General features: G+C 40.6%; 1 protein-coding gene across 3 annotated transcripts in view; it reads left to right on the top strand.

The window, feature by feature from the left end:
- The window catches only part of B4GALT6 (beta-1,4-galactosyltransferase 6), a 68,124-nt gene that overhangs the window by 17,015 nt on the left and 23,345 nt on the right, over positions 1–27,764 (top strand). For 2 of the 3 annotated variants that reach the window (XM_041761043.1, XM_041761062.1), the window contains 2 exons: positions 6,258–6,374; positions 12,836–12,949. In XM_041761043.1, coding sequence (XP_041616977.1) covers positions 6,258–6,374; positions 12,836–12,949 — 231 coding nt within the window. The remainder of the gene's footprint in view (positions 1–6,257; positions 6,375–12,835; positions 12,950–27,764) is intronic. The other variant, XM_041761053.1, reaches the window with a different exon arrangement.

The raw sequence follows: 27,764 nt of genomic DNA, 5'->3' as shown, positions 1-27,764 counted from the left end.
TAAGAGATACATTTCATAAAGCTCTACCTGCTGTACGTGGTAATTCCTCTGATGGATCTGTGCAAGGTAAATTGAGAACCTTCTGGAAAAGATTCACCATTCTAGATGCCATTAAGAACATTTATGATGGGAAGAGGTCCAAATACCAGCATTACCAAGAGTTAAGAAGAAGTTGATTCCAGCTCTGATGGAGAACTTTGAGGGATTCAAGACTTCATGGAAGACTTAACTGCAGATGTGGCAGGAATAGCAAAAGAACTGGAATTAGAAGTGGAGCCTGAAGACGTGACTGAACTGGTGCCATCTCATGGTAAAACTTGAGTGGATGAGGAGTTGCTTCTTATGGATGAACAAAGAAAGTAGTTTCTTGAGGTGGTTTCTACTCCAGGTGAAGATGCTGTAAAGATGGTTGAAATGGCAATAAAAGACTTAGAGTGTGACATAAACTTAGTTGATAATATAGCGGAGGGTTTCCAATTTGGAAAGAAGTTCTACTGTGGGTAAAATGCTATCAACAGTGTAGCATGCTACCAAGAAATCATTTATGGAAGGAAGAATCATTTGATGTGGCAGACTTCATTGTTGTCTTATTTTGAGAAATTGCCACAGTTACTCCACCATCAGCAATCACTACCCTGATCAGTCAGCAGCCATCAACATTGAGGCAAGACCCTCTGTCAGCAAAAAGGTTATTACTTGCTGAAAGCTCAGATGATACTTAAGATTTTTTGGCAATAAAGTATTTTTAAATTATGATATATGTACATTGCTTGGGACGCCTGGGTGGCTCAGTGGTTGAGTGTCTGCCTTTGGCTCAGGTGATGATCCTGGGGTCCAGGGATCAAGTCCCACATCAGGCTTCCCAGAGGGAACCTGCTTCTTCCTCTGCCTATGTCTCTGCCTCTCTCTGTGTGTCTCATGAATAAATAAATAAAATCATTTAAAAAAAGATAATGGAGATTGCTTTTTAAAACATAATGCTGTTGCACACTTAAAGACTGTAGTGTAAACTTTTATATGGAAAATGAAAACATTTATTTGACTTGGTTTATTGTAATATTTGTTTTATTGTGGTGGTCTGCAGCAGAACCTGCAATGTCTATGAGGTATGCTTGTACTCAATTCAGAATGTTCCTTCTCCACCTTGTCCCCCACTAAGTCCCTGTTGGTGGCCATCAGGTAGCCTGGTCGCTCACTTGTCTGGCCATGCTAAGTCCTTGTAGTTGTGACCTGTTCTCCTTTACACCTCTCCAGACCATTGTCTTTCTAACCTTACTTCTGGTTAGTACTTTAGTACTTCTGGTATTTTCTCACTGTTGTTAACGTTACTTCTCATTTTCACAGTGACCTGGAGTCTTCTCCCTTCTTCTGTTTTTTTTCACACCGTCCATCACTTCGATCCTTACAAATTATTTTTCATTGTCGCCAAACCCGTTTGTTTATTCCTGGGTATACACCTGGGCACCCCAGAGCCTCTGCTTACACTGTCCCCTCAGTGGAAATGTTCTTTTCCATCCTTCCTCTTATTTCTTTTAGTGCCTTAAATTTAAATTTTCTCTTTCTTCCCTCTCATTAGGCCACAGTCATGCTCAAGTTTCTCCTATCTTAAAAAAAAAAAAAAACAAAAAAAAAACTTCCCCTGACCTTGCCCTCACTTCTCTTTTCTGAAACTTGCTTTTACTTGTTACTATCCACTTTACTCTTTCCTATTGGCTTTTTGTTTCCATTGCTTTCCAGAAACTCTTCTTTTAAAGATGACAGTGATCCTACTAATGGCATTTTTAAGAGGCTACATAGTGTGGTGGTGAAGAGCTAGACTGCTTGGGGACACCCTGCTGGGGCTTGAATTCTGGTTCCACCACAAGCTAATAACTTTGTGACCTTGAGCAAGTTACTTAACTCTGTACTTCAGTTTCTTTATTTGTAAAATGGGAATAATGTTAGTACCCACCATTATAGGGTTGCTTATAAGGATTAACTAGATTCAGGGATCCCTGGGTGGCGCAGCGGTTTGGCGCCTGCCTTTGGCCCAGGGCTTGATCCTGGAGACCCGGGATCGAATCCCACGTCGGGCTCCCGGTGCATGGAGCCTGCTTCTCCCTCTGCCTGTATCTCTGCCCCTCTCTCTCTCTCTGTGACTATCATAAATAAATAAAAAATTTAAAAAAAAAAATTAAAAAAAAAAAAAAGGATTAACTAGATTCATATATGTAAAACCCTTTGAAGGATGCCTGGCAAAGAGAATGCACCAAATATTAGTGTTTTACTTTTTTAACCTATTATTTTTTGTCTTTTTTCTTAGCTTCTGTGACATTTGATATGGTTGACCATTTCCTCTTCTTGACTGTGTTCAAGCTCAGACTGATTCATCTTAGGGTCCTTTATCTTTGTGAGCCTATTTGTGGTCTTTCTCCATATGTCTGAACTTCACTTTCTTCTCCCTTTTCTGGATAATTTTTCCTTACACTAATTCACCACTCAAGTCCCCATTATAAGAATGTCACCCCAAATTGTATTTCTTGTCTTAGGTCCAGGCCTGCTCTTACGATGTACCTAATCAACATACTGTCCCTCTCAACATCAGCTCTTTACTGGATTACTCTTAGTCAGAGGACCTGCGGCAGTGTATCATAGAGTTCAAGAACATGGTCTTGGGCCAGGGGGATGTTGTGTCGAGGCCTTCGAAGCTCCGGAAACCTTTCTAGATCAGTGCACACTGGCACATTCTCCTTGTCTGGAATACTTTTTTCACTGAACAAAACTGGATGTGGAAAGGGATAGGAAGACACAGTACTAGCAAATGCATTCCTTAGTTTTCTTAACTGGGGAATGAGGCAAGTTCATAAATCTCGGGCCTCACAATCCCAGGGTAGGATATCTAGAAGCTGTTGTTAACTCTTGATGTTTTAAGTTGTTTGTTTTTTTTTTTTTTTAAGTTGAAGGTATCCTTCCCTTATCCCCAAGGTAGAACTAATTGGAAAATTAAATGTATGTCTCACAAAGCAGAGGCAAATAGCAAATTAAATTAGAGAATAGGGCCTGATTTCAATTAAACAGTAGTAGTTTTCAGTATATTTCTGAGTTGTCTCAAGACCAAAGGGCAAAGACGAGAGAGATTTCCTTATTTTTTTTCTGAAAAGCAATTTCTTCTACTTGGAATAGAAACTTCAGACAAGGATTTCTTCTTAACTTGCTGGTTTGCCAATAAGATGTTACATTTTATATTAATGATAATTAGCAGTCATATAGTTATTTGAGTGTGGGGTTAACAGTTTAGGGTGTTTAGAAATCAGACAGTTGGAACAATTTTCATGCTGGTTTAGCATGCCTTGAAATACTTCGACACATCACATTCTTTCCATTAACAACGACTCTGTTTAAACAAAACAGCTTCATTCCCTAATGGGTTTTGATCTTTAGGGATTAAACCCATGAGGACCATTAACCTAAGGAATGTAACTCAATTAGCTGTAAATGATTTAAAATAAACTAATAGATTTTCCATTCGGAGAGCTTGGAGAGCTTGGTGTCTTGCGTTCCTTAATTTTTTGTTCCTTAATTTTTTTCTCCGTCCATCTAATGAATAGTAAATGCATTCTTTTGGTAAATGATCCACCTTTGTCACAGTTGCCATAAGTCATCTATTTTTTTTTCCTTAACAAGTTTGTTACCTGATGTTTTAGATGTTTCTAGGATAATTTGACTTTGATTCTTTTCTATAGCAGATCTTTACTTTGCCGCTTAAAGCTGACTGGGCTTCAAGATGTCAGACAACATTCCTTATAGGAGTAGGTGTGTTAAAAGTAAAAGGTATACAGCTTTAAAAAGTTGCATTTCCAGGACACGCGGTAGTACACATACGTTCTTAACTAGCGTATCCTTACTTGTGCCAGTATCGTTTCCAGGGGCTCAGTTCTGTTGTCCCGTGACAGATCCTTTTTATGGTTTGGGCAGAACAAATGTTACAAGATATTATATCATGGATAACAAATTTCATATATGACTATAGGATTAAATGATCCAAGGTGTTGTAAACCAGTTGGCATTATTTTTCAATTTGACGGTTTCCCCTGCATCATTTCAGTTGAATTTTAGATCTCGGTTTTTGCTAATGTTAGTTGGCTTTTATTGAATGTTTTCCTACGTATTTGGTGGGCTGTTCTTTTCGTTTTCATTTTTCACTTCATCTCTTCTTTCTTTTAAAGTCCACTTAAGAGCAGAAATGTAATAAAAACTTCTATTTGTAAACCCACGGCTGTAATAATTCAAGCCTAAACAAGTTATATCTAATTATAGGACTGCTTTCTTGAAAGGATGTAGACAGGCTCTTAAAAATGATTGAGGTAAAACTTGTGTGAAGCTTGTATTTCTGTTGTTTTCTCTCTTATTGATTGAAGGTAAGAGGAAACTTGTTATTTTACTCTGCCTTTTGTGTTTTGAGGAGGTTAACATTACATAAAAAATAGGAAAGGAGAGGGGTGCCTGGGTGGCTTAGTCAGTTAAGTGTCTGCCTTCAGCTCAGGTTGGGATCTCAGATTCCTCCCCTGCTCGGTGGGGAGTCTTCTTCTCCTTCTCCTTTTGCCCCCTTTCTGCTCCCTGCCCCACACACTCACTCTGTCTCTCACACACACACACACATACACACACACTCTCTCTCTCACACTCTCAAATAAATCTTTTTTTTAAAAAAAGGGAAGGAAGTAGTAAACATCACATTTTGCTCATCTCTCTGTACCATTTCAAAGAAGTAGAGCAGGGCCCAGAAAATTAGTTGGCATTTAAGATTTTTAAATTTGGCATTCATTTTTCGAGAGTGTCCTTGCAATGTTCAGAGGCAGCTTATTTTAAAATTGGAAGAGTCATTAACTGAGCCTACCAGCTTTTTGGTTTTGCTATGAAAATGATCCTTCTCCTCTTGAATGAATGGAGTTTATGATTTTTTGGCTGTGTGCTTGGAGAATTGAGAGTACGAAGGGCTTTAGAGAACATCTAATGCAATACTACCTTTTTTAGGTGAGGAAACTGAGATTCAGTGAGTTGTCCAGTTGTGCATTATGCTCACAGAATTAGGACCGAGAAAGGATCTTTTGATTACTTCTATGCTTCTCTGAGGAGTCCTGGCATCTTAAAAGGCAGAGATTTTTGTCATCTTTGTCAATTTACTAGTTTCTCCCAAAGCAAGAAATTACGGGCCTAGTTTTGAAGCACTTACCACAAAGAATTAAATGTACCAACTTGAAAATGCACATTGATTTCAATTTTGTTTGCTTTTAAAATCCTGGTAGGTAGATTTGTGACTGAAAGGGAGTGTAAAAGTTCTAAGTTATTAACTCAGTGGAGAGAAATTACCAAAGTAGATATTGATTCTAGGTCATCCTGCCCTCTAACCCTGCTTCCCCAAACACGTTGAGAATTTACAAGATCCATTGCAAGATTCATATTCATACTAGATATTATGATGGATTATGATATATTTATTTATTTTAAAAGATTTTATTTATTTATTCATTAGAGACACAGAAAGAGAGAGGCAGAGACATAGGCAGAGGGAGAGGCAGGCTCCATGCAGGGAGCCCTATGTGGGACTCGATCTCACTACTCCAGGATCTCGCCCTGAGCCGAAGACAGGCGCGCTTTACCGCTGAGCCACCCAGGCGTCCCATATGATATATTTATTATTAGATAAGGAATCATTGTCCTTGTGGAGTTTTTGGTTCAAAGGAGTTACTATAGAATTAAAGAAAGTATACTATATGATTGCATATTTGCAATAATATGCCTTTTTGAAATTTCTAAGTATATTTATAGAGTAGAAAATCATTTATTGTTAAAGAAATTCATTGTGGTATTCATTTAGTCTCATTCTATTTGATGGATATTACTACCTGAGTCTTTCATTTTTATTGTTTTAAAAAAGCAGTTCTTTTGGTTTCTTTCTTTTTCTTTCTTTCTTTCTTTCTTTCTTTCTTTCTTTCTTTAGATTTTTTTTTTTTAAGAAATCCGCATCCAACATGGGGCTCAAACTTACAACCCCAAGATCAAGAGCTGTGTGCTCTACTGACTAAGCCAGCCAGGCACCCCTGTTTTTGTAAGTTTTTAATAATGAGAAATAGTCCTTTTGTATTTCTCTTTTCTGTTTGGCCATGCTAATTGAGCCAGTTGGGTTTATTAGGCAGTTCTCCATTATGAATATTATTTTATTAAATTAAAAAAAAGGCTTTACTGAGTCATGGTATTTCATCTCTTTTCTTTTGTAGCTAACACATATCTCTTTATGGTACAAGCTCGAGGAATAATGTTGAGAGAAAATGTGAAAACAATAGGACATATGATCAGACTATACACAAATAAAAACACTACCCTCAATGGTACAGGTAAGATTGCTTGTTTCTTAATCATGCTGTGTTTCTCTTTCTTACCTTTGTAGTCAAAAGAGCTAAATCACATCTCTCAAGCCCTGGTTTTGCTTCCAAATAACTCCTGGTAAAAATGAAGGTATCTCCGATTGAGTGTATTGGGAGATTCTATTATTGTTTGTGCCGAGGCTGTCACATGTTTTAGGATATGTAGGATATATAAAGGTGTTCTCACAGAGGTGATGGGGTATTTGTACAAAGATGCTTAAGTTAATTCCTTTTTAGAAAGTTAATTCTTGGAAACATAAACAAAATACAAAAAGCAGCTTGTGCTTTTTCAATTCACCTATCATAGTTAAGAAAAATTAACCTACAAAAAGAATAATTTATCCACATTAGTCATTCTGCTGTCTTTATACCCATTCTAACTCCTAAAATGCTTTTCCTACTATGTTTAGAAAATACCTACTGTTTTTAATTATAGAAGATTCTTAATAATTTTATGGCCTTTTTAAGGGGCTTAAGGAGAAATTATATAAAAGTAGAAATCTGTAGCTGCTCTTGTCTTTTAAAAATATTATTTGGAAGTAGAATGTCCATCAGAATTACATGAAGTTAAAACCAAGTAAATAAGCCAATGTAGTGATTTAATTAAGGTAGCATTGATATAAATAGATTTAACTATTATGGAAGAATGGTTAGGCTCCCATGTGGCAGTGTTTCTGTAGTGTCTCCTGAAGTGTTATTAGATGTTACTTAAAGGTTTCAAGTAACTGATTGTTCATTTGTCCTGTCCTCTATATTCTCATTTTAAACAGTTAAATATTTCATTTGTGTCAACAGTTCTCCATCACACCACCTTAAACAACAGATACACACACACACACTCACCCACTCACTCACTCACTCACTGTTAATAGGAAGTCCCTATCTGTCAGCCACAGATATTCTTTCTTAAAATGTATGTTAAGGTGAGGAACAGTTTTACCCCTCTAAAAATTCAAGACTGTGTCATATTGATTCTTAATTTCACATATGATTCTGCAAAATCTATTCTAGTCATTTGCCTGATTTGTTTTATGATGCCACAAATCAAAACACATTTTTTCCTCTTTAACTTGGAAGAAATTTCTTTTGGAAAGACTGTCATTGTACCATATTTTAATAGTATTGTTAAAATCTCATTAACTGGTTTTCTGCTTTCATTGGTCTTCTGAATAGTAGGTCAACGTTAGGAGCAGTTTAAATGTTATAAAAGCTTCTTTAGGACTTGTCCTGGTTGAATAAGTTGATTGTGAAAGTGTTCATTAAAAGTTCAGTCAGCTGAACAGAAATACTCAGCATCTTTAGGTTACTATATTCATATAAGAAAGTGCTGGACATCTGTGCATAATCGGGTTCTTTTCCTGGGGCATGAATAAGTTTTATGTGGGAACTCAGCTGAGCTTGATTAGGAGAATTGATTACTGGTGAAAACAAACTCCCTCCCACTATCTACACCCCACAACTGGAAGACAAGAAAAAGGGAAATCCTCTTTTCCCCTTAGCAACTCATGGTTTCAATACTGACTGAACAACCACTGCCTACTTTGATTAGATTTGGCTTACTTTTATGAACCTGTGAAAACTTTTCACATGGCTCCTTTACTGGTGGTAAAGCTATTCTCAGGAAACAGTCAGTCATTGTATCAGCTAGAAGTTGGGTTTGGTTGTAAGAGTGACATGGCTGCAGTGGCTTAAGCACATGAGGTTTTATGTTCCTCTGTAGAAGGGTCTGAAACTTGGGTATCTGAGGCTGTGATGGAGAAGGTCTTCACATGCCTTACATCTTCTGCTCAGTCATGGAGTTCTATATTTTTATAAGGTTGTTGTGGGACTCCATGAATGGAAGAGGGAAGAAGAACAGAGGGACCCTTTTAAGGAGACTTCTCAGAAGTTTCATGTGGTACTTCTGCTTACATCCCACTGGCCAGGATTTTATTATAGGCACTGTAAATTACAGTCTTTGAGCTGGATACACTGGTGTTTTGAATGAAATTGGGGTTCTGTTACCTAAGGAGAGAAGGAAAATGGAGTTTGAGTATGCAACCATATGACTCTGCCATGTTCATGTGTATTGAACAATTCATGTGGTTAGTATACTTACCTGGATACTTGGAGACACAGCATTAAGAAAAACATCCTCCCTTTATATGAGGATCTCTAGGCTTTTGGGAGAGATGGAAGCGTATATGGTTACTTATAAGGCAGTTGTTTATTTCTGCACAGACTTATATAGATATAATCTGCCAACAAGGAGATAACGGCCAATAAGGTGTAGTAAAAGCTAATTGAACTCCAGGAGAGAATTGCTTAACATGTATTGGCTCATTTAAAATTTAACACTTGATGGCAAATAGATTGTGATATTTCTACGTACATTTTTTGATTTCAAAAAGGGGCATTTAACCTTGTACCTGACTTTATGAAGCACCCAATGTAAGTAAATACTATATATAATATTTTTGCAAAGAAATCACATACTCTCATAATCAAATGATGCTTTGCCTTATAGCTGTGGAGTTAGTCAAATTAAGGAAACAAGATGTAATCAGTGAATAATTACCAAAGCAGATGATAAGGGTCATGCAATGTTAGAACTGGTAGGTTTGTTAGAAATAACTGAGCACACTTCCTCATTTGATTGGATGCGTGGTCTGAAGTCCTCAGCCGTGCCAGATTGACACAACAAGCTGGGGGTAAACAGACTAAAATTTTCATTGAGTCTGTACCTATTTTAAGCTGCCTTTTGCAGGAAAAACAAAGTCCTTGAGAGTCTAATTTGGTGCTATTCTTCTTTGCCCATAAGTGATGAGGTCCAGTGAGAGCTGAGGAGGGGACCTGTCCAGCAGTTTTCATTCTGTGTTTCTCTTTTCTTCAGGTTTGGCTCTAGAAAAGAGGAAGAAGGCTGGGGACGCAGAACTCATTGTGTTTTCATCCATCCATTCATTAGATGAAATAATGTCTACATTTTAAAGCAGTTGTGGTAGATCAGTCTGAAATGCATCTATCATGCATAACCTTTTAAAACTGCTCCTGATTTTTGAAAGCAGTGGTTATAGTTGATGGACCTAAGCACTTTTGTGGGAATAATGATTTTGTGGGTTTATTACAGTATAGTCTCCAAAAGCTTAAATTACTGTTGGCTGTATTATCAGTTGTGAAGTGTTCATTTACAGTAAGTTTTTACCAGGTTGTAGTTACTTTGTTAGATACTGGAAATCAAAGGCAATTTGATTTAAAAAAAAAAAAAGAGAGAGAGATTCAGACTAGTGGGCGGGGGTGGGTGGGTAGACCTATACATAATACATTGGGATGGCATGAGTACCCTTGGACACAGTACCTAAGGAGTGCAGAGACTTTTCTGTAAGTCTGGCAGTGAGTTGATCCTTATCATTTTTAATGATTTGGCCAAGAATAACACATTTAGCTCCAAACTTTGTGTTTAAAGGAAGTGAATATACTGCTATTCCACATCTTTGAAGGTTTTTGATTTGTTTGTTTGTTCTTTAATTTGGTCCTTTAAAAACTGATCAAAGTGATGCATAGGTTCTTTTGTGAAAGACTCAGCCATTCTAGCACTAAAATAAAAAGTGAAACAATCCTCCTGGCTTCTTCCTGCCACTGGACTCCCCAGGGGGAGCTACCATTAACAGTTTGTTTTGCAGAAATGTCTAGAGAGCTTACAATTTCTGTGAGTTGGATGTAAATTTATAGAATCATAGCATGTGACTAAGAGAAGGGGCCCAAACATTAATCACAAGAAGTAATAAATTATGCAAAATAAGAAAACACTCTTATCTAAAGTTAACTACATGACATTAAGAAATACTTGAGGATTTTGAGAATGTTCATATTTATCTGCCTCAGGATTATAAGAAAATGAATCTTCAGAACACATAAAGGCCAGGGACAACCTTATTTGTCATCTGTTTTTAGCTCCTACAAATACATGGGGTATAGTAGCTGCCTAGTATATTAGGAGTCCCCATAAATGCAGAACATTTTTTTGAAAATAACTTGAAATTTGATCTATATGTAGATATATGTATATATTTTTTTAAGATTTTATTTATTTATTCATGAGAGACACATACAGAGAGAGAGGCAGAGACACAGGCAGAGGGAGGAGCAGGCTCCATGCTGGGAGCCTGACACGGGACCCAATCCCGAAAGATATATTTTTAAAAAGCATTTTAAGGAAAGAATCAGAACTTCAATGGACTTACACTTATTTTGTGTTCAGTATCTTTAAATCTTTCAGATGTAAAGGGAAGACATCTAGAATATGGACCCCTAGCGGGGTCTTTATGCTCTTCATGTGTCCCTGGGATTACAAAACAGTTGATGTCCACTGACTGCCCCTCCGCTTTGGCTTGGAGGGTTTTCCCTGTGAAGCGCTTTCCAGGCCTTCTCTGGAGAGAGCTACTGGGAGAATTCTGTCACTGGGGCTTTCCCACTTTCCCACTTCCTGGAATAGGCCTTGGTGGTTGTACATCATTCGGCCCTACTCATCCTCTTGGGGTTTCCTGGCAATAAATACACTTATCTGAAAGCCTTCCCTATGCCCTGCCAAAATCACAACTGCAATTTCCATGCAGTCCTCTGGAGTTGGGCCTTTGTGTCCAGCTGCTGTCTCCTTCTTGGTACCAGAATGTCTTGCCCTCTGCCTGGCAGCCTGTGTAGGGTCCCTTCCAGCAGGTGTGCCTGGGAGCGGGGGACTCACTTCACTGGAAGTGCCATCCTGGAGCCCAGGCAGCATCTGCCGTCCAGTCCATTTTGATGAAGGATGAATATCTAGGTTAGGCAAAAGGTATGCGAGGTCGGTGTTTAGTGTTCTTTGACTCTTCTCATGTACTTCATGTTCAATTGCCAGATTTCTACCATTTTTCCGTAGGGAGAGCATTTAGCTTTTACAGTTTAGTCAGGCGTATGATTTTTACCTTTCGCCTTTTGCTTGCTGGTTCCTGGCAAACAGGCCTCTCTTTCAAGTCATATGCCTGTTCTCTTATCTGTTTGTATGCAGACCAGTTCAGACAGGAATAACTGTCATCAGAGTAGATTACTGGAGATTGAAAGAATATCTTTGCATTTTCCTAAAGCGTCTGCTAGAGCTTCATTTCCTGTGGGTACATGGTTTACGATCCAGGAGACAGACACTAGTTTAATCAGCTGTTTCCAGGTCTTGTCTCTTACTGCACATCACTCTCATTTTCCTAGATTAGCTTCCTTTCCCATAGAGGAAACCGACAGGTCATGGTTCTCAGGCTTGCATCTTAGGACCTTGTTCCAGAAAGGGCTGAAACATAATCCCTTTGGTTCCAGGTTCAAAATTCCTAAGGTTCTGAATGTCCCAGGTTAAGTCCTGTGCACAGCTCTAAACCAGTCACTCATAGCTCCAGCCATTGAATATGTATATGGGCCAGGGATTGTTCTAAGCAATTTGTGCATTTCTTTTAGTGAAATCTGAAAATGGCTACATTAGGTAGGCATGGTTGAGAAACTGTTGTGTTGCCTTGTACCACAAAGCTCATGCATGTTGGAGCAAGGATTTTTTTTTTTTAAGATTTTATTTATTTATTCATGAGAGAGAGAGAGAGGCAGCCAGAGACACAGGCAGAGGAAGAAGCAGGCTCCATGCAGGGAGTCCGACGCGGGACTCGATCCTGGGTCTCCAGGATCAGGCCCTGGGCTGAAGGCGGTGCTAAACCACTGAGCCACCTGGGCTGCCCCAGGAGCAAGGATTTGAACTCCACATTTGACTGTGGCGCTCTAACCAGTGCCCTCTATGCTGTATAACTTGCAATATCTAAAGATAATGGACCTAATATAATACACAGCTTCAGGGCTCCCCAGGGACTACAGCCTATGAATTCAGAACCAGTAATTTGAAGATTTAAAATGGACTGTGTTATGGAAATAAGTTGAGTGGGTAAATCTCAGTTTTTTAAGTGTGGGGTGGTGAGAAAACATTGCTCCCACCCCTCAGCTCAGTGCTTACTAGAAGCATAGTGCTCTGGCTATGTGGTCGACCAGGATGCCCTTGGCTATTGATAGTGGAGAGGCTTCCCTGGTGTACTTCACATTCCCTTTTGATCTTGCTCATTCTGGGGAGGGATGGGAGCAGATGTTCTTGTATGGTCACAGATAAGCCTGCTCTCTCTGTATGCACAGATCAGGCCAGTCAGCTCTCTAGACTTGTCCCCGAGTTCCCTCGGGAAATCATGCTGAGGGGTCCTTTTCAGTAGCAGTGACGGGTGAGTGGAAGAGTAGCCACAGTAGCTGCATGTGCTTTTCTCTGGTTCTTTATAGATAATTGCTTTTAAGTACTTCTTCAGATTGCATATTGTGGGTCTTCTTACAGTGATAGTGACATATTTCATATGAGGAGCAAAGCACAAAGTAATTTTTGGGTTGTAACTTTTTTCTCTCTTTCCAAGATTATCCTGAAGGCAATAATTCAAGTGATTATCTTGTTCAAACAACAACATATCTTCCGGAAAACTTCACATATTCACCATATCTACCCTGCCCAGAAAAACTGCCTTATATGCGTAAGTGTCATCTAATTTTGGCTTAACTCTTTGCTTGGGTTATAATAAAGTAATAAAAACTACATGGTTTGACCACACTACACCCAGATCATTACTGTGGGTGCTAATGTTCATGTTATGTAGCATGTTACTTGATTGTTCTTTTTTTGACAAAGCATGTTTTGGAGGGGGAGGGAGATTGAAAAGCTAAAGAAAAAGCTCATCCTTTGCCCAGTAGTAACCTATATTGTGAGTTTAATATGTATTATTACAAGATATTATTTTTTACATAAATAGATGGTTAGATAGAAAATTATTATATTTCAAAGGTTTTAGGAATTTTTATAAATGGTCTTAAAATTGCAATTCTTTCTATAATTTGCTTGCTTAATTTTTAAAGAACTATCCATGTTGATACACATAGATCCATTTATTTTCCTTAACTACCATAAAGTACATCTTTGAATAAATGTACCACATTTCATTTACCTGTTTCCCTGCTGATGGAAATTTAGGCTATTTCCACTTTTTTGCTATCATGTGATAGTGCTATAGGGAGCAGCATAGTCCGGAGTTCTCTGCATACGGTGCAGCCTAGAATTGGAGTTGCTACATAGGCTCGCTTGCTTTTGTACCAAAGCAGCCGGACCAGTATTTTTTTTTTTTTTAAGATTTTATTTTTTCATGGGAGATGCAGAGAGAGAGAGGCAGAGACACAGGCAGAGGGAGAAGCAGGCTCCCTGCAGGGAGCCCAATGCAGGACTTGATCCCTGGGTATCAGGGATCACGGCTTGAGCTGAAGGCAGGCGCTCAACTGCTGAGCCACCCAGGCATCCCATGAATATATCATTTTGATGTGGATGGACTTTTCTAATATATTAAATAAAAAAATATCTCATTGTTTGAATTTTCACTGTTCTCATTACTAGTGGGTTTGAGTAAATGTTTTTTTAAAATATTTATTTGTTTTATTTTAGAGAGAGAGCATGCATGAGTAGGGGGAGGAGTAAGAGGAGAGGGAGAGAGAGAATCTCTAGCAGACTCCAAACATGGAGCAGGCTCTAGCAGGCTCCAAACATGGAGCCGATGCAGAGCTCAACTCAAGACCCTGAGATCATGACCTGAGCTGAAATCAAGAGTCAGGACAGTTAACTGACTAAGCCACGCAGATGTTGAGTAACTTTTGATGTGTTTGTAATTTTGAATATTTTCTCCTGTGACTCAGTTGTGTGCTTTATCAATTTCATATTGGGTAATTAGATTTTCATATTGATTACGATTCTTTACATGTATTCCAACAGTGACCTATTGGTTGCTATATGTGGTATAATGGCTTTTCAAAGTCCCTGGCTTGTCTTTTCATTTTCTTCATGGAATCTTTTATTTTATGGACATTTAAAGTTATGACATTTTCAAGTGTATCAATCAGATTATTTAAAGTTTTTCTTTTTCTGTCTTAAGAAAGCTTTCTTTACTACTCGAAGGCCATACAAATAGTCTTACTTCCTTCTAACAGTTTTACCATTTTGTCTTTAAGTTTTGTGCATATGAGATAGCAAGCAAGATAATGCATTTTAAAAACATATTTTTTTTCAAAATTATGAAGATAGTACATCCTCATTGAAAAGGCCACTATAATCATTCAGAAGCCATAGGGCTATTATTTTGGCATTTTTTTCTTTGTAGCCCCCCATTTTAAGCATACTATTTACATATAAGCTTGTATGTTGATTTTTATATAATTAAAATTTTAAATAAATATTCTTTTGAATTATTTGTTTGTCCCTGGGTTCTAAAGTACCCAGTTCTAAATGTGTTTTTTATCTCTCTACATGGGTATTCTTTATTGAGGAAACTAGCCTTTGCCCATCATATTTGTAGGAGTTTTTTTCAGTTTATTGTTGGTAAATTGTTGATATTGCATATCTATAATAAAATGAGCCATCTTTCAATGTCATGTAAGGCCATGGTTCTCAAATTTTGGGATAAGTCAGAATCAGCTGGATATTCTTTTATTCATTTATTTTTAATTTTTAAAAATTATTTATTTTACATATTTTTAATTTAAATTCAATTAATTAACATAGAGTATATTATTAGTTTCAGAAGTAGAGGTCAGTGATTCACTGGTCTTCTATAATACCCAGTGTTTATTACATCATATGTCTTCCTTAATGCCCATCACCCAGTTACCCCATCCTCCCACCCCTTTGGATAGTCTTTTAAAATACAGGTTATTGTGCTCTACCTTTAGAGTTCAGACGCAGTAGATCTTGAGTAGAGTCTGAGAATTTTCATTTCTAACAAGTTCCTAGGTGCTTGTCATTCTTGGACTACACTTGGAGATCCACTAATCTAGAACAGATCCTGGCTATACTGAGTCTGGGGATCTTTTATAATTCTTGGTCCCATCCTCTAAGTGATTTTATTAATCTGAGAGGAGGCATGAGTATTTACAAAAAATTCTCAGTTGATTCTAATCTTGCTATCTCCTGTCTTATGGTAGAGAATGAAGCTGTGATTTTTGTGGCTATATATTTGTCATTACTTTATTATTGTAGCCTTGGTTTTCTAAAAATGAATGTTTTTGTCTCTGCAGTACTGAAACCACTAAGTAATGTTCTGTTGAAATATTGATTACAATAATTTCATTTTCATAATTTGCATATTCAAGGATTTATAGTTTTAGGAAATCTTTCTGTTCTTGGTTTAGTTGCCATTTTCTTAATTACTGCTTTATGGGTACTAATTAAACTCTGTTTCAAAGCATTTGCCTGCCAGGCCTTCCTAGTAGCCCTGTTTTCCTCCTGTCCCATAACTTATAATTGCTCTTGTCCTAGTGCTTGAGAGATTGTGTCAGGGCTGTGAGGCATTGCCTTTTCATCTAATGTCCTGGTGCTGCTTGTGTTCCGTCAGGCTTGTGTTCTTCACAAGAGAAGATCACACTGGTTTGGTGAGCCACCTTTTCACAGAAGACCTCCTCATGGGCTACTGGCATGGGGTCCGGCATCAACCCCACATCCAATTAGAAAATTGGCCACATACGAATGACTACTTAGAAAGGGGCCTATGCATACAGCCAACATAATGAGACTTCTTCCAAGAGACCCTTGCGTGGGCCATCCAGTAGAGCCTCTTCACTTGGTCATGTGATCTCTGCAAAACAGAGCCTCACTTTACCTATCTACAAAATATGGGAGTATAGTAACAATTTCACAGTGTTGCAAGGATTCCCTTTCCTTCTAACTGCTTTGATAGAGCCAGAGTTTGTAATAATTAAGGGAATGAGAAATCTGGGAGCAATGGGTGGAGTTAAGGGATTTTATACTTAGCTATGCATCTCTAATTTTTTTTTTTTTTTTAGTGAACAGGTTATTTCTCATCCATAATAGAGAACATCATACTGAAATACCTACATGTAAAATCTTATTATAATATCATACAAAATAATTAAATACAATACTTCCCTAAATAATAGTTAAAGGAGGTCTGTGTAGGAATACCTACTTTGATGAAAACTGTCCAAGTATGAATGATACCTAATTTTCCTATATTCACCAAAAGTGAAGTTAAGGCTTAAAATTGGTGTGTTTGATTATCTAGCTGTAACTTCCTTTTTATTTTTCTCTAGTGTAGCGGTGGGACTGGCAACACTGGCTTGCCATAAAGATAACATTGGAAGTTTTCCAATTGGAATTTAGATAAAATTGATTTGATGGATTTCAGCAATATTTTACATTCAATTACACTCTAAAGTCTATTTTAATATGAGTTATTTATACAGTATGAGTGACTTCCATGTCACTGTTTATATTTGTAGATTCTCCAGAGGGCTAATCCACTTTCAGCCTTCTTAAACCTTTTTTGAAGATTTTATTTATTTATTTGAGAAAGAGAGAAAGCGAGACAACATAAGCATTGGGGAAGGGTGGAGAGAGAAGTAGGCTCCTCACTGAGCAGAGTTCAGTGCTGCACGACTCAATCCCAGGACGCTGGGATCATGATCTGAGCTAAAGGCAGATGCTCAACTGGCTGAGCCACCCAGGCACCCTGCAGCTTTCTTAAATTTATGTGAGACTCTCCATGCTGCAAAGTAAAGAAGAAATTTCACTTTATCTAGAGCTAGAAAATAATAAGTGCTTAGAGTGGATGTTTTGATTTTTCTGAGTGAAGTAGAGCTAGAAAATGTCATTCATATACTTTGCATTAAAATGAAGACAGGCTTACCTGGAGTTCTTAATTCAAACAAAATACATTTACAGCAACTTTCATATATTTTGTTCTTACTGTTTGTGGAATAGTTTTCTTTATGGTTTGACCCTGATAATTGCTATAGTTGTTAGACTTAGGAACATAACACAAGCTGTGAGGATTTTTTGAGAGGAGTTTAAATAATTCAAATGAAAATCAGCAAAGAGGGAAAAGGTAAATACACTTCAGAATGCTCAAAGAATGCTTAATGTGACAAACCATTATGCATGTATTTATTGTCAAAAGAGAGGTGGGAGCCATTTTAGAGTAAGCCATGACTGCATATGTAGTGGCCTTGGGTTGTTCACAGGGACAGGCAGAGGAGAAACAAAGCTGAATTCTATCAGCCAGAGCAGGTAACACGCTCAGAGAAAGGCAGTGTGCTCATTGCTATGAATGGGTTACTGTGTGTTAGTAGAAGTCAGTGGTTCATTCTAGAAGGGAAAGGGAGACGTCAGTGAGAGGGGATGTTGTAATTGGGTCTTGCAAGGTTGTTCAGTAGGTAGTTGAGGTAACCGGTGTCAGAGCATGAAAGGTTCTGTGTTTTGAGAATAGAGGATGGTCTGCTGTGACCAGGGCAGGTGTGTGCGAGGGTGTGTGGACAGTGAGTCTGGACGGGGAGGTGAGGGGCCTTGAGGGCATCTGGGTTCCACAAATCCCTGGGCATCCATGAGTGAGACCTTAGGGGGAGCAGAGCCCCTGGACATACATGCCAAGGGTTGATTTATGGCCTGTGTGCATATCTTAGGGTGAGAGTGCACAGCTTTCAAAAGGTCAGGGGCAAAAAAAGGATAAAACAAAATACCACTGCTTTAAGCAGATGAATAATGTGACTAAGAGGTATTCAGAAAGATTATTGTGATGTCAAGTTGAAAAATGGCTGAGAATGGGAAAATATTAGAATCTGGAAGACCAGTGAGAAGCTTTCTGAAGGGGCCAAGAGGAATGACAAGAGCAAATTACAAGGCCAGGGCATTGGAGAGAGAGGATGGGGCACCAAAGAGAAGCGCCAAGGGATGCCATTGGCCAGATGAGGTGACCAACTGAGGGATCAGGGTTCATGAGCAGGTTTGTGGCTTGGTGACTGTTAACTGAGACATGTATTGCAGGATAAACATCACATTTGGAGAATGGGGAAGTTAATGAGGAAGTTAGAGTTCGGCCCATTTTATTTAAAGCTCAGGAGAGTTGATGTGGGGTCTGAATTTCATCAGAGAGATATAGGCTGGAGATAGAGGCAGAGAGACAGGAATACCGAGATTGGGTCCCTGGAGAACACTGGCACTTGCGGGGCTGGGGGGTCATCAGTAGAAGAAGGGAAACAGTCAGGGGCATGGAGGAGTCCGCGAATGTGCTCCCAGAGGCCAACGAGCAGAGTTTCAAGGAGAGACTGTTCTGTCTTGTGACATGCATGAAGAAAGCAGGACCACAGCAAGCACAGTCTCAGTAGAGAGGTAGGGTAAGAGGCAAAATATACTGTCAGGAGAAATGACTCCGAGGTGTATGAAAACTAGTTGGTTAAAAAAAATTAGTAGAAAAGGGAAGCAGAAGGGGGTAAAGTATCTGGAAGAGGTGAGGGTGAGGGAAGAACTATTTGGGGAAATGCGGAACTGAGCAAGTTTTAGGCATCACGGAGAGACAAGAGATGGGAAGTATTAGGAAGCCAGATTCTGGAGAAACTTACAGGGAACAGAAATATGCTCAGGTCAAAGAATGAGCCTTGGAAAATAGGAACCGCTTCTCCCCTGAGGGAGAACAGTTCATTTGGAGATGAGGTGGAGAAAATGAAGGGGTTCATGCCTGTTGCTTCTGTGTTCCTAATAAAATGAGAGGCCACATACATATGAGAGGTTTACCAGGAAGCACTGAGCAGCATGAAAGGTAGAGGTAAATATTTAAAAAGTTGTTGCAGGGAATGAAAAGTAGAGTCAACTAATCATAAATTAAAGGTGACTAACTGGTTAGCCAAGAGAGCCCTCCACACGCCAACCCTAGAGGGTTAAAATGCACAAATATTATGACACTTGTTTTTGTTGAGAGCTTACTTTTTTCAAGATAGTGTGTTAAGTACTATCCCTTACGATGAGGTTAGTGTATGTGCTTATGTGATTTTCTTTAGTGGTATTTATTGGACAGAGGATTCAAGCATGGACAGTTATTGATCAGGTGTGTCGGGTCAGGAAGAGAGGGGAAGTAAGAGTATGTGTGAGTGAATAGGTGTGGTTTAGTCCTAAGCCCTTGTGGGCTGCTAAAACAAAGATACCATAGACTGAATGGCTTAAACAAGAAGTATTTATTTTACAGTCTCGGAGACTAAAAGTGTTAAGATCAAAGTACTAGCAGATTCAGGGTCCGGTGAGGGCCTAATTCTTGGTTCACAAACGGCCATCCTCTCACTATGTCCTCACATGGTGGAAGGGGTGAAGGATCCCTCTGGGATCTCTTTTATAAGGCCCCTAATCCTACTTATGAAGGCTTTGTCCTCATGACCTAATCACCTTCCAAAGGCCCCTCCTCCTGATACTATCCTGTTGAGGGTTAGGATTTCAACATATGAATTTTAGAGGACATGAACATTCAGTCCATTACAAGGTGCCGTCATTGGGTAAAACTCATGGAGCAGTGTTTCTAGAAGTGTGGTCTGGGGATCATTCACACCAGAAGCAGCTCCGGATACTGGTTAAAAATGTAAGCCTCTAAACCAAACTCGAGATCCATAGAGAACATCAGATTTCCGGGTTGCAAACCCCAGAATACAGTTTCACTCTCAGGCAGTCCTCAGAAAACCTGGGTGGCCAAAGTTAGATTTAGGGGCTGAGCCGCCACAATGAGGCCCAGACTACTGTGTGAAGCATCTCTTGCTTTCACTCAGCTGAGGTCATAGATTCCACCACAGTGCTCAGCTCTGGAGACCAGAGGTGCCCCTAAAGCTGGAAGCGTCTGCTGTCACTGTGTTTATGAAAAGGTAGTTTTGTAAAGTGCCCATGTCCTCATGTTATTCTCTTCTGTTTTAATGTTCGTGCTAGTATATGTGGTTATGTGACTGCTCCTAGCTGCTAGGGAGGATGGGAAAGTGGGTTTTAGCTTCTTCCTCTGGAAGGCAGGACTCGGTGATGGGCAGTTCCAGCAGGTGAAATGTGTTCACATAAAGCTGGGTGACTGCAAACGTAATCCAGGGGTGTCTACTGACATAGGAGCTTTGAGAATGGGGCCAGTAACCTTCATTCTAAACAGCCATGCCCGATGATTCTTAGCCATACCACCAAATTTAGTGAGCTGCTTTATTAGAAGACCAGATAGATGGGAAAAATGAGGATCTAGCAGAGAAATTTTTTTTTTTTTTTTAGCAGAGAAAATTTTAAGCTAGAGCTGACTGGCTTTCAACTCTGATACTGCTAGTCATTCTAGGTGACAGTGAAGCTTAGGGAATGAATACAGATCCGGGCTTATAAGGATGATGTACAGGAAGGGGAGAGGGGACAGTCCCTCCTTGCCAGTAAACAAGGTTGGATATTAGAAGGTGGTATGATTAGCAATCATGAACTTCAAAGGAGGTCAATTTATGAAAGAAGAAAGTAAACATTTTTTTGTAAAGTGTAGGTGTAAGTCTGCAGAATACCTTCTTTTATCCCTGACTCTAAGACTATGGACCTAGGAAAGTGAGCACTTAGCACAGTTTGAAAGGAAGAACACTTGTTCATTTAAGATGAGGAGTGAGGTGGTATTCTAGAAAAAACACTGAGGTGCTGCATATGGAAATTTCTTGGTGATGAAATGGTTCCAGAAATCCTGGGAGGAGTATATGACATACCGTATTTTCTTTACAAGACACATCATTATTTTATAATGACTTCTGGGAACAAGGAAGCAGCAGTCCATTAAATGCACACATTGTGAGGTATGTTCCTATGTCAGGATGCTAAAACATATACAAGTACATGTGTCAGAGTTGAAGAAATAAGTAATAGTTGTGAATTATGACACTGGAGGAGGTTATCAGCTTCTCAATAGTCAGGGATGAGGAGAACCATTTGGAAGAATGTGATAAAAGCTGAGGGGTGAGGGTCAGGGGTGGATTAAAGGCTCATTGGGTGGGTTAGAAGGGAAAAGTGGGGACAAAAAGCAAAGATTGTTACCTGGATGTTCCAGTTAGTCATTCAGAGTAAAACGAGACAAAACCATAAATAAGGTGTCATGGGCAGGATTAGGGGATGAGAATTTGGGCTTTCCGGGGGCTATTGTTTTGGGTCATCTACATGTGGGACACCTTTGGCACAAATGTCTTATAGGTATAGTTCAGCACCTGATGGAGCCAAGGGGTGGGGATACAGGTAGGAAGGAAAAGCAGAAGAAAGAGAGGTGAGACAGAATTTGAACATGGCTGGCTTCGCCCTTCCTACCCATTCATTCATTTGTTCATTCATTTGCCCAATGTCCAGGCATTCTGGGCACATGGATGGTTCAGTCTGTTAAGCATCCAACTCTTGGCTTTGGCTCAAGTCATGATCTCAGGGTCATGAGGTTGAGCCCTGCATCAGGCTCTATGCTCAGTAAGGAGTCTGCTTGAGAATCTATCTCCCCGCCCACACACCCCGCCCTCTCCCTGCTTGCATGCTCTCTCTAAATAAATAAGTAAAATCTTAAAAAAAAAATCTTAGATTTGGTCACTTCAGGAGTAGTTGAATTAGAAATTGTGTAAACAGACACAAAATTCCAGAAGTTGAGAAGCCTAAGTAATTCCCCATTGGGAATACGCAGTTTCTAGGGTTGGTTCCAAGGCGGGCAGTGGGTAACAGGGGACAAGATGACTGATATAACCAATAAGCCTTGAGCTGTGCTCAGGCAGCAGCCCAGAGGGTAAGGGAGAGTATGTGCTCTCTTATCGTAAAAATCATTTTTTGACTTTGGAGTGAAATTCACCCGATAGGATATTTCTTCAGGAAATTCAGGTCTTTCTCAACACTGTCATCAGATCGTTAGGCTGTGCACATTTGAAACCCTAAGGGTAAAGTGGTGATAAAAAGCCAGGATATCTAGAATTAGGCTTTAGATACCAAGAAATAGATCATAGGCCCTAAACCAAGTGCAGTAGTCATGGAAAGCTGTTGATTTATAGGGAAAACAACTCTCTGGCTAGAGATAATATCTTACTTGAAATGTAAGAAAAAAATGTAAGCGTAGGTAATTCATATGTACTGACTATTCTTTTAAGAATTATACATATATATTTTTTATTTTTTTAAAGATTTTATTTAAAAAAAAAGATTTTATTTATTTATTCATGATAGACGTAGAGGGGGCGGGGTGGGCAGAGACATGGGCAGAGGGAGAAGCAGGCTCCATGCCGGGAGCCTGACATGGGACTCAATCCCGGGACTCCAGGATCACCTCCTGGGCCAAAGGCAGGCGCTAAACCGCTGAACCACCCAGGGATCCCCAAGAATTATATTTTAATAGAAGGGGGGATCCCTGGATGGCTCAGTGGTTTAGTGTCTGCCATCCGCCCAGGGCATAGTCCTGGAGTCCCGGGGTCGAGTCCCACATTGGGCTCCCTGCATGAAGCCTGCTTCTCTCTCTGCCTGTGTCTCTCCCTCTCTCTGTGTCTCTCATGAATAAATAAATAAAATCTTAAAAAAAAAAAAAAGAAAAAAGTAATATCCTAAGTCATATCATGTGATATGTTACAATGCACACTTCCATGAGCCTGTAGTCTGGGCCTGCATGTACCTCACAGACCCCAGACCCATTGAGGTTTCCAAACTGTGTGGTATTATCACATGTCTTGCTAATTCAGCATTAAGAAATTATAGTGAATGTTGTACATAATCAATGATGCAAGTAAGTTTTTCTCAGATGTAGGAGAAATAGTTTGGCATGCAGGCTTTGTTGCCAAGACTAATGGATAGCTTACAGTTGACTCTCATTCTTCCACTTGGCTCTCTAGCTAACTGGCAGCCCCTCCTCTTTTCAGGCACCCAGTTCTGTTCTTCCCTTTCTAATCCCACTTCTGTCTTCCAAACAATGAAAATCAAGATTTGATAATAATGTTATTTATATTTGTGTGCTGATAGCACTGCTAGATAAATTGATTTCAGCAAATAGATTTATTTTTCGACCTTTTAATTTCTAACTGGGGAAAGAGCACACTTTCTCATTGGAATAGCACAAGCACGGAGTGAAGCTTGGGGATTCTCTGTGGAGTTCAGTGGGTCCTTCTGTTGCCCTTGAAATCTCAACAAATGAAATAAAGGGGGCTAGCCTGCCTGATTGCCTAATTCATTACAAGTAAGAAAGATGTATCCTCTCCTGGTTTTAAAGCCCCAGAACACTTCTTTGAGAGAAACTTGAGGGCACATCCAGTATGTAAATGGAGTGAAAGTAGCTTTAGTGAGTGCGGTGGTGGGAGAACCTAAAGTCCTCCCTGACCACAGGCTCTCCTTGAGAGTTTTTTTTTCTCCTGAGGTTTGTTTGGGAACCACATCACCAGCAGTTCAGCTGCTCAGTGCCTCTTCTTACCTGTTCTCTGTAATATGCCCCTTCCCTTCACTTTCTGTGCATGAGGTCTTTTCCCCAATACCATGTGTTGAGGAGAGGGAGCTAGTGTATTAAGAATATGCAGATTATGACCTGCTGAATGAGGGGGCGCAAGCCACCCACATGGGGTTGGCATCCGACCTCCCACTTTGGGGAAATGAAATCCATGGGGTCCTTTTGACTGAGGGTGCAGTTTCAGTATATCCACCCAAAGGAAGTAGAGTCACAAGATTTACTTATGTACAGATCCCAGAAACAAGGGGGGCGCAGTGAGCTGGGGGAAGGCAGCCCTGTTCCAGGTTGAGTGAGCAGGAGGTAGAGCAAGGTAGCTAGCACCTATCACTTACAGGGTGGTTGGGGCAGAGGTCATTTAACTTTTTGTGGACTTCATTCTAAGTGGTAATTTAAAAATGTGCCTAGCAAGAGCAAAGCAGGAATTTATGACGGAAATCCTAAACTGAAGTCCTTATCTAAGTATCCAGACTCTGGGTATGAGCAGGGTTATCATACTTTGAAATGCCTAGGCAGCAACTCAGAAAAACAAAGTTGTTTTTTCAGAAGACAATAGTTGTTTTTCTCATCACAATTGACCCCATAATGCCTAGACATTAATCTTTAGGGAAAATCATAGGCACTGCCTGGACAGCAGAGATATTACAAGCCACTGGCAGGGTTTTGGTCACCCAGAGCATGAAACACTTGAACAAAGCAAAAATGCCAGTCAACAATACCAATAGACAAACAGCAATTTAAAATGCTGTCCGTAACCACCACCCCCATTTGTTGGGGTCCAGCCAAGAAAATAAACCAAAGCCCCAGAAAAGGCTAAAGTAGACATTTGATCAAACACTTGGATGAGATTATGGAATATTTGTACCTGTAGGGCCATATTTTATAAATTTGTCTGAAGCATTCCAGAACTATTAATATACATGTAGCAGGTGGGGCCCTTGCCAGCACTTACAGCTCCTTCCCTGGCCAGTAGGTAAGCTAAAATTGAATGGTTATTTAGAACTGTCTGTGCTAAAGAATCATGTTGTTGTATCAGGGCTAGTCTTCGGTGTGATAGCCCAGTGTGTTCAGCAGGGTGGCTGACAGGTTGGTGTTTGTCTTAATAAGTTGTCCTTGTGTGCCAGCATCTATCCCAGTCCCAGTGAGGGTTAGCAGCAGACCTTGGCCTGATGTAAAGGGGCTAAATTCTGCCTGCTTTTGACGTGATGGGGCAGAGTGATGGATGGGGTCTGTTCAGTGTTTTGTAAGGGTAGCTCCAGGGAGATTGAAGTTCATTGGTAGGCATAGATGGGACTCTTGGGGCCTGGCATGGAGGCAGTTGCTTTGGAGGTTGAGTGTTGAAGTGGACATATGGAGAGCCACATGAGTATGATGGCCCAAGGGCACTGGACCCACAGTGGACACGAACTGCTTAATCAGGGAAGCCAAAATAAGTTGGAGGGTCCCCCTGGATGGTTGGGCCTTGAGGGCCAAGACCATAGGGGTGGTTCTCCTTGGGACAAGGTGTAGATCATACTCATCCATGTGGTGGTGGTGGTGCCTGGGCAGATATGGAAGAGTATAAAGGGCCTGGGGGGAGGGGGGAGGGGCTCCTGCCAAGTATCACATAGTGTACTGCAAAATGTCCGGCATGAAAGCAGTGAGCATCAGAGAGGCCCAGCAAGCCATAGGGATGCATGGGGCCCTTCTGCTGGTCGAATTGGAACGGGGTCAGTAAATCAGCTTGGTAGGCCACTAACTTGGAAACAGCCTTCACTGAGCCTGGTAACATGCCTGACAATTATAGCGGCCCCCCAAAATGAGCTCTGATTTCTGCCTATTGTATACAAATATTAAGACTGTTGGAAGGCTTGAATAGGAGGAACTGTCTATTATGTGTGTCCCAGTGGATAATTAGAGAATTATATGGGTGATTGGCCCCCAGAGGAGAGACAAGTTCCAGGGAACTGCTGGGTTTATATGGCAGCAGCCTTGGCAGTTTCCACTCTCGGAGGTCAGAGTATGGGACCCCAGATCCTGCTGCCAGGGCTGGAGGATTCTAAGTGGTGATAGCATTTGCCCTCATGAAATTGCCTCTAGAATTGCCTCATGCATTGCCTCTAGAAAACCTTTTTCTAGAAAACCAATACCTCATGGTGGGCTGGCAGTCTTTTGGAGACCCTACAAAGCCTGAGCAAAGGCTTCAGACTTGTTTTGGAACTGTCTTGGATTAGAGACCCCTGATCTCCAGAGCTGCCCACACAGAGGAGCCTGTTAGTCATTGTATGAGGGAGGAAGCTGAGTCCAGGAGCCACCCCTCCAGGGAGACTGATAAGGGGCCTGGAAGCCCTACTAGCTGAAGGAGCAGAGGGGCCATTTGCTTTTATTGGGCAGACAAGATTTGGCCTTCAGGGAAATTATCTTTTTCATGTCTAGCTACATCACTAATGTGGTCTAGTGCCTTTTATGCTGTATATCACCTTGTTGTGAATTGTAACAGTATGGTCTTATAATTGAGGGGGGAGCTTCAAGAAGAACTCCTTAGGGGCACCTGGTGGGGGGGAGCTCAGTCGGTGAAACCTCCAACTCTTGGTTTTGGCTCAAATCATGATCTTAGGGTTGTGGGATCCAGCAAGGTGGCTCCCTGCAGTGGGGAGCCTGCTTCCTTTCTCTCTCTCCCTCAGCCCCTCCCCCCATTCATTCTCATTCTTTTTGTCTCAAAAATAAAATCAGTCTTTAAAGAAAGAACTCCTTAGATTCTGGCCTGAAGGGCACCTTCTGGGTTGGAAGTGGTCCTGGGGGGGGGTCTGTGGAAGCATGATATACCCATTGATCCTTCCCAATTTTACATAAGAGGAGGTATGCTTCATCTAGTCTTGTCCACTCACAGTGAACCTGAGCTGTAATAACTGTGATGGATAGAACGGCCTGGTGCCAAGCCATAGAAACCCAGGTTAGGAGAAGCAGAGCTGCTTTCTTCTTATCCCTGCAGACTCCAGAGCTTGTGGGGGAGGTCTCTTCCTGAGCATCTATTCCCTTTTTTGTTTTCATCTCCTGCCTTGGTAGCTCAAGTCATTTGGGAGTGCTGTTGGTGACAAGTCTGGAGTCTCCTCTAGGGTGTCTCTAATAAAATAGGCCCTCAAAACCTTGTGTTGTTTTTTTGTACACATTGTGAATTTTGGGGTCTTTGGCCTCTCCAGCCAGGGCAGGCATCTTAATTGCTATAACCAACAGCTGGGAACCAGTCCCAAAGACCTGAGCCAATTAGCACCCTTCTTCACCTTCCCATGGGCAGATTTTTCTAGAAAACCTTGGCAATTCTATCCTGTATAGTTACTTGTCTGTTTATTTTCACACTGGTGGCTGGATGTCTTGGTTGGACAGATAGTAACAGGGAACACCTGGGATGGAGGTTGCCTCTTCCCTGACTCCCATGCTGCCATCTCCTGTTCTAGTTTATCCCAGCCAACCCTCCCAAGTGGTCAGGATTCACCTCTACCAGTGCAACATTAGCTGATGTATCCCAAGTCTCAAGAATGTGGCACCAGTGATTAGGCATGTTGATAGGCCATACTGCTCAAGACAGCCCACGCCTTTTTTTTTTTAATTTTTTTTTTTATTATTTATTTATGATAGTCATACAGAGAGAGAGAGAGAGGCAGAGACATAGGCAGAGGGAGAAGCAGGCTCCATGCACCGGGAGCCCGACGTGGGATTCGATCCCGGGTCTCCAGGATCGCGCCCTGGGCCAAAGGCAGGCGCCAAACCGCTGTGCCACCCAGGGATCCCAGCCCACACCTTTTGAGCAGGGTTCCTGCAAGTGTCTGTTAGTTTTCCAACCTGAGAATTTGGGAAGACCTGCTGCCATGTGTTCAGGGGCCCTGCTTTAGTAAGAATTGGTTTTGCTATACCATCCATGCCAGGGGTGGGACTCCTGACATCCCATGGGGTTGGGTCATTTGCGACCCGGCAAGGAATGTGGCAGCATAAGAGGTGCTTGCCTCGGCAGTCTTTGCCCACCCAGAGCACCACGGTGCCCCTGGTAGAGTTCATGTGTCAG

Source organism: Vulpes lagopus, chromosome 1, assembly GCF_018345385.1.
Source record: "Vulpes lagopus strain Blue_001 chromosome 1, ASM1834538v1, whole genome shotgun sequence".
Taxonomy (NCBI): Eukaryota; Metazoa; Chordata; class Mammalia; order Carnivora; family Canidae; genus Vulpes; species Vulpes lagopus.
The sequence above is the reverse complement of the archived record's forward strand: the minus strand, read 5'-3'. Positions and strand labels throughout refer to the sequence as shown.